General features: G+C 50.4%; 1 protein-coding gene across 1 annotated transcript in view; it reads left to right on the forward strand.

Moving 5' to 3' along the window:
- Nucleotides 1-530: 530 nt before the first annotated feature.
- Nucleotides 531-15,340, forward strand: part of ITM2A (integral membrane protein 2A) — a 33,579-nt gene continuing 18,769 nt past the window's right edge. The window contains exon 1 of the mRNA XM_069746135.1: nucleotides 531-705. Within this exon, the coding sequence (XP_069602236.1) occupies nucleotides 628-705 (78 nt within the window). The 5' untranslated portion in view covers nucleotides 531-627. The remainder of the gene's footprint in view (nucleotides 706-15,340) is intronic.

Below are 15,340 nucleotides of genomic sequence, written 5' to 3' on the forward strand. Positions count from 1 at the left end.
GGGGGCACACAGTATATACAGGGGGCTGCTCTGGGAATATATACAGGGGGATGCTCTGGGAATATATATGGGGGGTACACAGTATATACAGGGGGATGCTCTGGGAATATATATGGGGGGCACACAGTATATACAGGGGGTTGCTCTGGGAATATATACAGGGGGATGCTCTGGGAATATATATGGGGGCACACAGTATATACAGGGGGATGCTCTGGGAATATATATGGGGGGCACACAGTATATACAGGGGCTGTTCTGGGAATATATATGGGGGGCACACAGTATATACAGGAGGCTGCTCTGGGAATATATATGGGGGGCACACAGTATATACAGGGGGCTGCTCTGGGAATATATATGGGGGGTACACAGTATATACAGGGGGCTGCTCTGGGAATATATATGGGGGCTTTGTTCTGTGTAAACACATACAGACAGACACAGCCCCGTAGCCCCATTATCACGTGACAGCACATATACAGGAAGTCTCCTGCGCTTGATACACGTGACCCTTGTAGCCCCGCCCCGCCTGGAGCAGCTGATGTGGGCGGGGCCCGGCTGTTGTTACTGCGTCACCCGGCGCCGCACAGTCACTGAGCAGTCGGCCGTTACCCGCGGGTCACGATGGTGAAGATCGCGTTCACTTCTCCCTTCTCCGCCAAGGAATCGGCCAAGGACGCGCAGTGCCTCGTACCGGACAAGGTAAACGTCCTTCCGTGACCTCCCGTTCTGAGGCCTAGTGACCGGATCACCTGACTGGGGGCGACAGCCCGAGACCTGACGGCAACCCCTCCACTGAACACCGGGGGGCGCTGTGTATATAGTGTGGTGACCCCTGTATATAACACCGGGGGGCGCTGTGTATATAGTGGTGTGACCCCTGTATATAACACCGGGGGGCGCTGTGTATATAGTGGTGGGGTGACCCCTGTATATAACACCGGGGGGCGCTGTGTATATAGTGGGGTGACCCCTGTATATAACACCGGGGGGCGCCGTGTTTATAGTGGTGAGGTGACCCCTGTATATAACACCGGGGGGCGCTGTGTATATAGTGGGGTGACCCCTGTATATAACACCGGGGGGCGCTGTGTATATAGTGGTGGGGTGACCCCTGTATATAACACCGGGGGGCGCCGTGTTTATAGTGGTGAGGTGACCCCTGTATATAACACCGGGGGGCGCTGTGTATATAGTGGGGTGACCCCTGTATATAACACCGGGGGCGCTGTGTATATAGTGAGGTGACCCCTGTATATAACACCGGGGGGCGCTGTGTATATAGTGGTGGGGTGACCCCTGTATATAACACCGGGGGGCGCTGTGTATATAGTGTGGTGACCCCTGTATATAACACCGGGGGGTGCTGTGTATATAGTGAGGTGACCCCTGTATATAACACCGGGGGGCGCTGTGTATATAGTGGGGTGACCCCTGTATATAACACCGGGGGGCGCTGTGTATATAGTGGTGGGGTGACCCCTGTATATAACACCGGGGGGCGCTGTGTATATAGTGTGGTGACCCCTGTATATAACACCGGGGGGTGCTGTGTATATAGTGAGGTGACCCCTGTATATAACACCGGGGGGCGCTGTGTATATAGTGGGGTGACCCCTGTATATAACACCGGGGGGCGCTGTGTATATAGTGGTGGGGTGACCCCTGTATATAACACCGGGGGGCGCTGTGTATATAGTGGTGGGGTGACCCCTGTATATAACACCGGGGGGCGCTGTGTATATAGTGGTGGGGTGACCCCTGTATATAACACCGGGGGGCGCTGTGTATATAGTGGGGTGACCCCTGTATATAACACCGGGGGGCGCTGTGTATATAGTGGTGGGGTGACCCCTGTATATAACACCGGGGGGCGCTGTGTATATAGTGAGGTGACCCCTGTATATAACACCGGGGGGCGCTGTGTATATAGTGGTGACCCCTGTATATAACACCGGGGGGCGCTGTGTATATAGTGGGGTGACCCCTGTATATAACACCGGGGGGCGCTGTGTATATAGTGGTGGGGTGACCCCTGTATATAACACCGGGGGGCGCTGTGTATATAGTGAGGTGACCCCTGTATATAACACCGGGGGGCGCTGTGTATATAGTGGGGTGACCCCTGTATATAACACCGGGGGGCGCTGTGTATATAGTGGTGGGGTGACCCCTGTATATAACACCGGGGGGCGCTGTGTATATAGTGAGGTGACCCCTGTATATAACACCGGGGGGCGCTGTGTATATAGTGGTGACCCCTGTATATAACACCGGGGGGCGCTGTGTATATAGTGGGGTGACCCCTGTATATAACACCGGGGGGCGCTGTGTATATAGTGGGGTGACCCCTGTATATAACACAGGGGGGCGCTGTGTATATAGTGAGGTGATCCCTGTATATAACACCGGGGGGCGCTGTGTATATAGTGAGGTGATCCCTGTATATAACACCGGGGGGGCGCTGTGTATATAGTGGTGACCCCTGTATATAACACCGGGGGGCGCTGTGTATATAGTGGTGACCCCTGTATATAACACCGGGGGGCGCTGTGTATATAGTGTGATGACCCCTGTATATAACACCGGGGGGCGCTGTGTATATAGTGAGGTGACCCCTGTATATAACACCGGGGGGCGCTGTGTATATAGTGGTGACCCCTGTATATAACACCGGGGGGCGCTGTGTATATAGTGGGGTGACCCCTGTATATAACACCGGGGGGTGCTGTGTATATAGTGAGGTGACCCCTGTATATAACACCGGGGGGCGCTGTGTATATAGTAGTGGGGTGACCCCTGTATATAACACCGGGGGGCGCTGTGTATATAGTGAGGTGACCCCTGTATATAACACCGGGGGGCGCTGTGTATATAGTGAGGTGACCCCTGTATATAACACCGGGGGGTGCTGTGTATATAGTGAGGTGACCCCTGTATATAACACCGGGGGGCGCTGTGTATATAGTGAGGTGATCCCTGTATATAACACCTGGGGGCGCTGTGTATATAGTGAGGTGACCCCTGTATATAACACCGGGGGGCGCTGTGTATATAGTGGTGACCCCTGTATATAACACCGGGGGGCGCTGTGTATATAGTAGTGGGGTGACCCCTGTATATAACACCGGGGGGCGCTGTGTATATAGTGAGGTGACCCCTGTATATAACACCGGGGGGCGCTGTGTATATAGTGAGGTGACCCCTGTATATAACACCGGGGGGCGCTGTGTATATAGTGAGGTGACCCCTGTATATAACACCGGGGGGCGCTGTGTATATAGTGAGGTGACCCCTGTATATAACACCGGGGGGCGCTGTGTGTATATAGTGAGGTGACCCCTGTATATAACACCGGGGGGCGCTGTGTATATAGTGGTGACCCCTGTATATAACACCGGGGGGCGCTGTGTATATAGTGGTGACCCCTGTATATAACACCGGGGGGCGCTGTGTATATAGTGAGGTGACCCCTGTATATAACACCGGGGGGCGCTGTGTATATAGTGAGGTGACCCCTGTATATAACACCGGGGGGCGCTGTGTATATAGTGAGGTGACCCCTGTATATAACACCGGGGGGCGCTGTGTATATAGTGGTGGGGTGACCCCTGTATATAACACCGGGGGGCGCTGTGTATATAGTGTTGGGGTGACCCCTGTATATAACACCGGGGGGCGCTGTGTATATAGTAGTGGGGTGACCCCTGTATATAACACCGGGGGGCGCTGTGTATATAGTGTGATGACCCCTGTATATAACACCGGGGGGCGCTGTATATAGTGGTGGGGTGACCCCTGTATATAACACCGGGGGGCGCTGTGTATATAGTGAGGTGACCCCTGTATATAACACCGGGGGGCGCTGTGTATATAGTGAGGTGACCCCTGTATATAACACCGGGGGGCGCTGTGTATATAGTGAGGTGACCCCTGTATATAACACCGGGGGGCGCTGTGTATATAGTGAGGTGACCCCTGTATATAACACCGGGGGGCGCTGTGTATATAGTGAGGTGACCCCTGTATATAACACCGGGGGGCGCTGTGTATATAGTGTGATGACCCCTGTATATAACACCGGGGGGCGCTGTGTATATAGTGGTGAGGTGACCCCTGTATATAACACCGGGGGGCGCTGTGTATATAGTGAGGTGACCCCTGTATATAACACCGGGGGGCGCTGTGTATATAGTGGGGTGACCCCTGTATATACCACCGGGGGGCGCTGTGTATATATTGTGATGACCCCTGTATATAACACCGGGGGGCGCTGTGTATATAGTGTGATGACCCCTGTATATAACACCGGGGGGCGCTGTGTATATAGTGGGGTGTCCACTGTATATAACACCGGGGGGCGCTGTGTATATAGTGGTGGGGTGACCCCTGTATATAACACCGGGGGGCGCTGTGTATATAGTGGTGACCCCTGTATATAACACCGGGGGGCGCTGTGTATATAGTGAGGTGACCCCTGTATATAACACCGGGGGGCGCTGTGTATATAGTGGTGACCCCTGTATATAACACCGGGGGGCGCTGTGTATATAGTGGTGACCCCTGTATATAACACCGGGGGGCGCTGTGTATATAGTGAGGTGACCCCTGTATATAACACCGGGGGGCGCTGTGTATATAGTGTGATGACCCCTGTATATAACACCGGGGGCGCTGTGTATATAGTGGTGGGGTGACCCCTGTATATAACACCGGGGGGCGCTGTGTATATAGTGGTGAGGTGACCCCTGTATATAACACCGGGGGGCGCTGTGTATATAGTGAGGTGACCCCTGTATATAACACCGGGGGGCGCTGTGTATATAGTGAGGTGACCCCTGTATATAACACCGGGGGGCGCTGTGTATATAGTGGGGTGACCCCTGTATATACCACCGGGGGGCGCTGTGTATATATTGTGATGACCCCTGTATATAACACCGGGGGCGCTGTGTATATAGTGTGATGACCCCTGTATATAACACCGGGGGGCGCTGTGTATATAGTGGGGTGTCCACTGTATATAACACCGGGGGGCGCTGTGTATATAGTGGTGGGGTGACCCCTGTATATAACACCGGGGGGTGCTGTGTATATAGTGGTGGGGTGACCCCTGTATATAACACCGGGGGGCGCTGTGTATATAGTGGTGGGGTGACCCCTGTACAGGTCCTTCTCAAAAAATTAGCATATAGTGTTAAATTTCATTATTTACCATAATGTAATGATTACAATTAAACTTTCATATATTTTAGATTCATTATCCACCAACTGAAATTTGTCAGGTCTTTTATTGTTTTAATACTGATGATTTTGGCATACAACTCCTGATAACCCAAAAAACCTGTCTCAATAAATTAGCATATTTCACCCATCCAATCAAATAAAAGTGTTTTTTAATAACAAACAAAAAAACCATCAAATAATAATGTTCAGTTATGCACTCAATACTTGGTCGGGAATCCTTTGGCAGAAATGACTGCTTCAATGCGGCGTGGCATGGAGGCAATCAGCCTGTGACACTGCTGAGATGTTATGGAGGCCCAGGATGCTTCAATAGCGGCCTTAAGCTCATCCAGAGTGTTGGGTCTTGCGTCTCTCAACTTTCTCTTCACAATATCCCACAGATTCTCTATGGGGTTCAGGTCAGGAGAGTTGGCAGGCCAATTGAGCACAGTAATACCATGGTCAGTAAACCATTTACCAGTGGTTTTGGCACTGTGAGCAGGTGCCAGGTCGTGCTGAAAAATGAAATCTTCATCTCCATAAAGCATTTCAGCCGATGGAAGCATGAAGTGCTCCAAAATCTCCTGATAGCTAGCTGCATTGACCCTGCCCTTGATGAAACACAGTGGACCAACACCAGCAGCTGACATGGCACCCCACACCATCACTGACTGTGGGTACTTGACACTGGACTTCAGGCATTTTGGCATTTCCTTCTCCCCAGTCTTCCTCCAGACTCTGGCACCTTGATTTCCGAATGACATGCAAAATTTGCTTTCATCAGAAAAAAGTACTTGGGACCACTTAGCAACAGTCCAGTGCTGCTTCTCTGTAGCTCAAAAGTGGCTTTACCTGGGGAATGCGGCACCTGTAGCCCATTTCCTGCACACGCCTGTGCACGGTGGCTCTGGATGTTTCCACACCAGACTCAGTCCACTGCTTCCTCAGGTTCCCCAAGGTCTGGAATCGGTCCTTCTCCACAATCTTCCTCAGGGTCCGGTCTCCTCTTCTCGTTGTACAGCGTTTTCTGCCACATTGTTTCCTTCCAACAGACTTACCATTGAGGTGCCTTGATACAGCACTCTGGGAACAGCCTATTTGTTGAGAAATTTCTTTCTGGGTCTTACCCTCTTGCTTGAGGGTGTCAATGATGGCCTTCTTGACATCTGTCAGGTCGCTAGTCTTACCCATGATGGGGGTTTTGAGTAATGAACCAGGCAGGGAGTTTATAAAAGCCTCAGGTATCTTTTGCATGTGTTTAGAGTTAATTAGTTGATTCAGAAGATTAGGGTAATAGGTCGTTTAGAGAACCTTTTCTTGATATGCTAATTTATTGAGACAGGTTTTTTGGGTTATCAGGAGTTGTATGCCAAAATCATCAGTATTAAAACAATAAAAGACCTGACAAATTTCAGTTGGTGGATAATGAATCTATAATATATGAAAGTTTAATTGTAATCATTACATTATGGTAAATAATGAAATTTAACACTATATGCAAATTTTTTGAGAAGGACCTGTATAGTGGTGGGGTGACCCCTGTATATAACACCGGGGGGCGCTGTGTATATAGTGTGATGACCCCTGTATATAACACCGGGGGGCGCTGTATATAGTGGTGGGGTGACCCCTGTATATAACACCGGGGGGCGCTGTGTATATAGTGAGGTGACCCCTGTATATAACACCGGGGGGCGCTGTGTATATAGTGAGGTGACCCCTGTATATAACACCGGGGGGCGCTGTGTATATAGTGAGGTGACCCCTGTATATAACACCGGGGGGCGCTGTGTATATAGTGAGGTGACCCCTGTATATAACACCGGGGGGCGCTGTGTATATAGTGAGGTGACCCCTGTATATAACACCGGGGGGCGCTGTGTATATAGTGTGATGACCCCTGTATATAACACCGGGGGGCGCTGTGTATATAACACCGGGGGGCGCTGTGTATATAGTGAGGTGACCCCTGTATATAACACCGGGGGGCACTGTGTATATAGTGGGGTGACCCCTGTATATAACACCGGGGGGCGCTGTGTATATAGTGGGGTGACCCCTGTATATACCACCGGGGGGCGCTGTGTATATAGTGGGGTGACCCCTGTATATAACACCGGGGGGCGCTGTGTATATAGTGAGGTGACCCCTGTATATAACACCGGGGGGCACTGTGTATATAGTGAGGTGACCCCTGTATATAACACCGGGGGGCACTGTGTATATAGTGAGGTGACCCCTGTATATAACACCGGGGGGCGCTGTGTATATATTGTGATGACCCCTGTATATAACACCGGGGGGCGCTGTGTATATAGTGTGATGACCCCTGTATATAACACCGGGGGGCGCTGTGTATATAGTGGGGTGTCCACTGTATATAACACCGGGGGGCGCTGTGTATATAGTGGTGGGGTGACCCCTGTATATAACACCGGGGGGCGCTGTGTATATAGTGGTGACCCCTGTATATAACACCGGGGGGCGCTGTGTATATAGTGAGGTGACCCCTGTATATAACACCGGGGGGCGCTGTGTATATAGTGGTGACCCCTGTATATAACACCGGGGGGCGCTGTGTATATAGTGGTGACCCCTGTATATAACACCGGGGGGCGCTGTGTATATAGTGAGGTGACCCCTGTATATAACACCGGGGGGCGCTGTGTATATAGTGTGATGACCCCTGTATATAACACCGGGGGCGCTGTGTATATAGTGGTGAGGTGACCCCTGTATATAACACCGGGGGGCGCTGTGTATATAGTGAGGTGACCCCTGTATATAACACCGGGGGGCGCTGTGTATATAGTGGGGTGACCCCTGTATATACCACCGGGGGGCGCTGTGTATATATTGTGATGACCCCTGTATATAACACCGGGGGCGCTGTGTATATAGTGTGATGACCCCTGTATATAACACCGGGGGGCGCTGTGTATATAGTGGGGTGTCCACTGTATATAACACCGGGGGGCGCTGTGTATATAGTGGTGGGGTGACCCCTGTATATAACACCGGGGGGTGCTGTGTATATAGTGGTGGGGTGACCCCTGTATATAACACCGGGGGGCGCTGTGTATATAGTGGTGGGGTGACCCCTGTATATAACACCGGGGGGCGCTGTGTATATAGTGGTGGGGTGACCCCTGTACAGGTCCTTCTCAAAAAATTAGCATATAGTGTTAAATTTCATTATTTACCATAATGTAATGATTACAATTAAACTTTCATATATTATAGATTCATTATCCACCAACTGAAATTTGTCAGGTCTTTTATTGTTTTAATACTGATGATTTTGGCATACAACTCCTGATAACCCAAAAAACCTGTCTCAATAAATTAGCATATTTCACCCATCCAATCAAATAAAAGTGTTTTTTAATAACAAACAAAAAAACCATCAAATAATAATGTTCAGTTATGCACTCAATACTTGGTCGGGAATCCTTTGGCAGAAATGACTGCTTCAATGCGGCGTGGCATGGAGGCAATCAGCCTGTGACACTGCTGAGATGTTATGGAGGCCCAGGATGCTTCAATAGCGGCCTTAAGCTCATCCAGAGTGTTGGGTCTTGCGTCTCTCAACTTTCTCTTCACAATATCCCACAGATTCTCTATGGGGTTCAGGTCAGGAGAGTTGGCAGGCCAATTGAGCACAGTAATACCATGGTCAGTAAACCATTTACCAGTGGTTTTGGCACTGTGAGCAGGTGCCAGGTCGTGCTGAAAAATGAAATCTTCATCTCCATAAAGCATTTCAGCCGATGGAAGCATGAAGTGCTCCAAAATCTCCTGATAGCTTGCTGCATTGACCCTGCCCTTGATGAAACACAGTGGACCAACACCAGCAGCTGACATGGCACCCCACACCATCACTGACTGTGGGTACTTGACACTGGACTTCAGGCATTTTGGCATTTCCTTCTCCCCAGTCTTCCTCCAGACTCTGGCACCTTGATTTCCGAATGACATGCAAAATTTGCTTTCATCAGAAAAAAGTACTTGGGACCACATAGCAACAGTCCAGTGCTGCTTCTCTGTAGCCCAGGTCAGGCGCCTCTGCCGCTGTTTATGGTTCAAAAGTGGCTTTACCTGGGGAATGCGGCACCTGTAGCCCATTTCCTGCACACGCCTGTGCACGGTGGCTCTGGATGTTTCCACACCAGACTCAGTCCACTGCTTCCTCAGGTTCCCCAAGGTCTGGAATCGGTCCTTCTCCACAATCTTCCTCAGGGTCCGGTCTCCTCTTCTCGTTGTACAGCGTTTTCTGCCACATTGTTTCCTTCCAACAGACTTACCATTGAGGTGCCTTGATACAGCACTCTGGGAACAGCCTATTTGTTGAGAAATTTCTTTCTGGGTCTTACCCTCTTGCTTGAGGGTGTCAATGATGGCCTTCTTGACATCTGTCAGGTCGCTAGTCTTACCCATGATGGGGGTTTTGAGTAATGAACCAGGCAGGGAGTTTATAAAAGCCTCAGGTATCTTTTGCATGTGTTTAGAGTTAATTAGTTGATTCAGAAGATTAGGGTAATAGGTCGTTTAGAGAACCTTTTCTTGATATGCTAATTTATTGAGACAGGTTTTTTGGGTTATCAGGAGTTGTATGCCAAAATCATCAGTATTAAAACAATAAAAGACCTGACAAATTTCAGTTGGTGGATAATGAATCTATAATATATGAAAGTTTAATTGTAATCATTACATTATGGTAAATAATGAAATTTAACACTATATGCTAATTTTTTGAGAAGGACCTGTATAGTGGTGGGGTGACCCCTGTATATAACACCGGGGGGGCGCTGTGTATATAGTGGTGGGGTGACCCCTGTATATAACACCGGGGGGGGCGCTGTGTATATAGTGGTGGGGTGACCCCTGTATATAGTGAGGTGACCCCTTCACTGAACACCGGGGGGCGCTGTGTATATAGTGAGGTGACCCCTTCACCGAACACCGGGGGGCGCTGTGTATATAGTGAGGTGACCCCTCCACTGAACACCGGGGGCGCTGTGTATATAGTGGGGTGACCCCTGTATATAACACCGGGGGGCGCTGTGTATATAGTGAGGTGACCCCTTCACTGAACACCGGGGGCGCTGTGTATATAGTGGGGTGACCCCTGTATATAACACCGGGGGCGCTGTGTGTATAGTGGTGGGGTGACCCCTGTATAGAATACCGGGGGGCGCTGTGTATATAGTGGGGTGACCCCTGTATATAACACCGGGGGGGCGCTGTGTATATAGTGGGGTGACCCCTGTATATAACACCGGGGGGCGCTGTGTATATAGTGGGGTGACCCCTGTATATAACACCGGGGGGCGCTGTGTATATAGTGGTGGGGTGACCCCTGTATATAACACCGGGGGGCGATGTGTATATAGTGTTGGGATGACCCCTGTATATAACACCGGGGGGCGCTGTGTATATAGTGAGGTGACCCCTGTATATAACACCGGGGGGCGCTGTGTATATAGTGAGGTGACCCCTTCACTGAACACCGGGGGGCGCTGTGTATATAGTGAGGTGACCCCTTCACTGAACACCGGGGGGCGCTGTGTATATAGTGAGGTGACCCCTCCACTGAACACCGGGGGCGCTGTGTATATAGTGGGGTGACCCCTGTATGTAACACCGGGGGCGCTGTGTATATAGTGGTGGGGTGACCCCTGTATGTAACACCGGGGGCGCTGTGTATATAGTGGTGGGGTGACCCCTGTATATAACACCGGGGGCGCTGTGTATATAGTGGTGGGGTGACCCCTGTATATAACACCGGGGGCGCTGTGTATATAGTGTTGGGGTGACCCCTGTATGTAACACCGGGGGCGCTGTGTATATAGTGGTGGGGTGACCCCTGTATATAACACCGGGGGGCGCTGTGTATATAGTGGTGGGGTGACCCCTGTATATAACACCGGGGGGCGCTGTGTATATAGTGAGGTGACCCCTTCACTGAACACCGGGGGGCGCTGTGTATATAGTGAGGTGACCCCTGTATATAACACCGGGGGGCGCTGTGTATATAGTGGTGACCCCTGTATATAACACCGGGGAGCGCTGTGTATATAGTGGTGACCCCTGTATATAACACCGGGGGGCGCTGTGTATATAGTGGTGACCCCTGTATATAACACCGGGGAGCGCTGTGTATATAGTGAGGTGACCCCTGTATATAACACCGGGGGGCGCTGTGTATATAGTGGTGGGGTGACCCCTGTATATAACACCGGGGGGCGCTGTGTATATAGTGGTGGGGTGACCCCTGTATATAACACCGGGGGCGCTGTGTATATAGTGGTGGGGTGACCCCTGTACAGGTCCTTCTCAAAAAATTAGCATATAGTGTTAAATTTCATTATTTACCATAATGTAATGATTACAATTAAACTTTCATATATTATAGATTCATTATCCACCAACTGAAATTTGTCAGGTCTTTTATTGTTTTAATACTGATGATTTTGGCATCAACTCCTGATAACCCAAAAAACCTGTCTCAATAAATTAGCATATTTCACCCATCCAATCAAATAAAAGTGTTTTTTAATAACAAACAAAAAACCCATCAAATAATAATGTTCAGTTATGCACTCAATACTTGGTGGGGAATCCTTTGGCAGAAATGACTGCTTCAATGCGGCGTGGCATGGAGGCAATCAGCCTGTGACACTGCTGAGATGTTATGGAGGCCCAGGATGCTTCAATAGCGGCCTTAAGCTCATCCAGAGTGTTGGGTCTTGCGTCTCTCAACTTTCTCTTCACAATATCCCACAGATTCTCTATGGGGTTCAGGTCAGGAGAGTTGGCAGGCCAATTGAGCACAGTAATACCATGGTCAGTAAACCATTTACCAGTGGTTTTGGCACTGTGAGCAGGTGCCAGGTCGTGCTGAAAAATGAAATCTTCATCTCCATAAAGCATTTCAGCCGATGGAAGCATGAAGTGCTCCAAAATCTCCTGATAGCTAGCTGCATTGACCCTGCCCTTGATGAAACACAGTGGACCAACACCAGCAGCTGACATGGCACCCCACACCATCACTGACTGTGGGTACTTGACACTGGACTTCAGGCATTTTGGCATTTCCTTCTCCCCAGTCTTCCTCCAGACTCTGGCACCTTGATTTCCGAATGACATGCAAAATTTGCTTTCATCAGAAAAAAGTACTTGGGACCACTTAGCAACAGTCCAGTGCTGCTTCTCTGTAGCCCAGGTCAGGCGCCTCTGCCGCTGTTTATGGTTCAAAAGTGGCTTTACCTGGGGAATGCGGCACCTGTAGCCCATTTCCTGCACACGCCTGTGCACGGTGGCTCTGGATGTTTCCACACCAGACTCAGTCCACTGCTTCCTCAGGTTCCCCAAGGTCTGGAATCGGTCCTTCTCCACAATCTTCCTCAGGGTCCGGTCTCCTCTTCTCGTTGTACAGCGTTTTCTGCCACATTGTTTCCTTCCAACAGACTTACCATTGAGGTGCCTTGATACAGCACTCTGGGAACAGCCTATTTGTTGAGAAATTTCTTTCTGGGTCTTACCCTCTTGCTTGAGGGTGTCAATGATGGCCTTCTTGACATCTGTCAGGTCGCTAGTCTTACCCATGATGGGGGTTTTGAGTAATGAACCAGGCAGGGAGTTTATAAAAGCCTCAGGTATCTTTTGCATGTGTTTAGAGTTAATTAGTTGATTCAGAAGATTAGGGTAATAGGTCGTTTAGAGAACCTTTTCTTGATATGCTAATTTATTGAGACAGGTTTTTTGGGTTATCAGGAGTTGTATGCCAAAATCATCAGTATTAAAACAATAAAAGACCTGACAAATTTCAGTTGGTGGATGATGAATCTATAATATATGAAAGTTTAATTGTAATCATTACATTATGGTAAATAATGAAATTTAACACTATATGCTAATTTTTTGAGAAAAACCTGTATATAACACCGGGGGGCGCTGTGTATATAGTGAGGTGACCCCTGTATATAACACCGGGGGCGCTGTGTATATAGTGGGGTGACCCCTGTATATAACACCGGGGGGCGCTGTGTATATAGTGCTGGGGTGACCCCTGTATATAACACCGGGGGGCGCTGTGTATATAGTGGTGGGGTGACCCCTGTATATAACACCGGGGGGCGCTGTGTATATAGTGGTGGGGTGACCCCTGTATATAACACCGGGGGCGCTGTGTATATAGTGTTGGGGTGACCCCTGTATATAACACCGGGGGGCGCTGTGTATATAGTGGTGGGGTGACCCCTGTATATAACACCGGGGGCGCTGTGTATATAGTGGTGGGGTGACCCCTGTATATAACACCGGGGGGCGCTGTGTATATAGTGAGGTGACCCCTGTATATAACACCGGGGGGCGCTGTGTATATAGTGGTGACCCCTTCACTGAACACCAGGGGGCGCTGTGTATATAGTGTGATGACCCCTGTATATAACACCGGGGGGCGCTGTGTATATAGTGGTGAGGTGATCCCTGTATATAACACCGGGGGGCGCTGTGTATATAGTGGTGAGGTGATCCCTGTATATAACACCGGGGGGCGCTGTGTATATAGTGGTGAGGTGATCCCTGTATATAACACCGGGGGGCGCTGTGTATATAGTGGTGAGGTGATCCCTGTATATAACACCGGGGGGCGCTGTGTATATAGTGGTGAGGTAACCTCTGTATATAACACCGGGGGGCGCTGTGTATATAGTGGTGGTGTGACCCCTGTATATAAACACCGGGGGGCGCTGTGTATATAGTGGTGGGGTGACCCCTGTATATAACACCGGGGGGCGCTGTGTATATAGTGTTGGGGTGACCCCTGTATATAACACCGGGGGGCGCTGTGTATATAGTGAGGTGACCCCTGTATATAACACCGGGGGGCGCTGTGTATATAGTGGTGGGGTGACCCCTGTATATAACACCGGGGGGCGCTGTGTATATAGTGTTGGGGTGACCCCTGTATATAACACCGGGGGGCGCTGTGTATATAGTGTGATGACCCCTGTATATAACACCGGGGGGCGCTGTGTATATAGTGGGGTGACCCCTGTATATAACACCGGGGGGCGCTGTGTATATAGTGGGGTGACCCCTGTATATAACACCGGGGGGCGCTGTGTATATAGTGGGGTGACCCCTGTATATAACACCGGGGGGCGCTGTGTGTATAGTGGTGGGGTGATCCCTGTATATAACACCGGGGGGCGCTGTGTATATAGTGGTGGGGTGATCCCTGTATATAACACCGGGGGGCGCTGTGTATATAGTGTGGTGACCCCTGTATATAACACCGGGGGGCGCTGTGTATATAGTGAGGTGATCCCTGTATATAACACCGGGGGGGCGCTGTGTATATAGTGGTGGGGTGACCCCTGTATATAACACCGGGGGCGCTGTGTATATAGTGGTGGGGTGACCCCTGTATATAACACCGGGGGCGCTGTGTATATAGTGTGGTGACCCCTGTATATAACACCGGGGGGGCGCTGTGTATATAGTGGTGGGGTGACCCCTGTATATAACACCGGGGGGCGCTGTGTATATAGTGGTGGGGTGACCCCTGTATATAACACCGGGGGCGCTGTGTATATAGTGGTGAGGTGATCCCTGTATATAACACCGGGGGGCGCTGTGTATATAGTGAGGTGATCCCTGTATATAACATCGGGGGGGCGATGTGTATATAGTGGTGGGGTGACCCCTGTATATAACACCGGGGGGCGCTGTGTATATAGTGAGGTGACCCCTGTATATAATACCGGGGGCGCTGTGTATATAGTGTTGGGGTGACCCCTGTATATAACACCGGGGGGTGCTGTATATAGTGAGGTGACCCCTGTATATAACACCGGGGGGCGCTGTGTATATAGTGGTGGTGTGACCCCTGTATATAACACCGGGGGGCGTTGTGTATATAGTGGTGGTGTGACCCCTGTATATAACACCGGGGGCGCTGTGTATATAGTGGTGGTGTGACCCCTGTATATAACACCGGGGGCGCTGTGTATATAGTGGTGGGGTGACCCCTGTATATAACATCGGGGGGGCGATGTGTATATAGTGGTGGGGTGACCCCTGTATATAACACCGGGGGGCGCTG

Source organism: Ranitomeya imitator, chromosome 2, assembly GCF_032444005.1.
Source record: "Ranitomeya imitator isolate aRanImi1 chromosome 2, aRanImi1.pri, whole genome shotgun sequence".
Classification (NCBI taxonomy): Eukaryota; Metazoa; Chordata; class Amphibia; order Anura; family Dendrobatidae; genus Ranitomeya; species Ranitomeya imitator.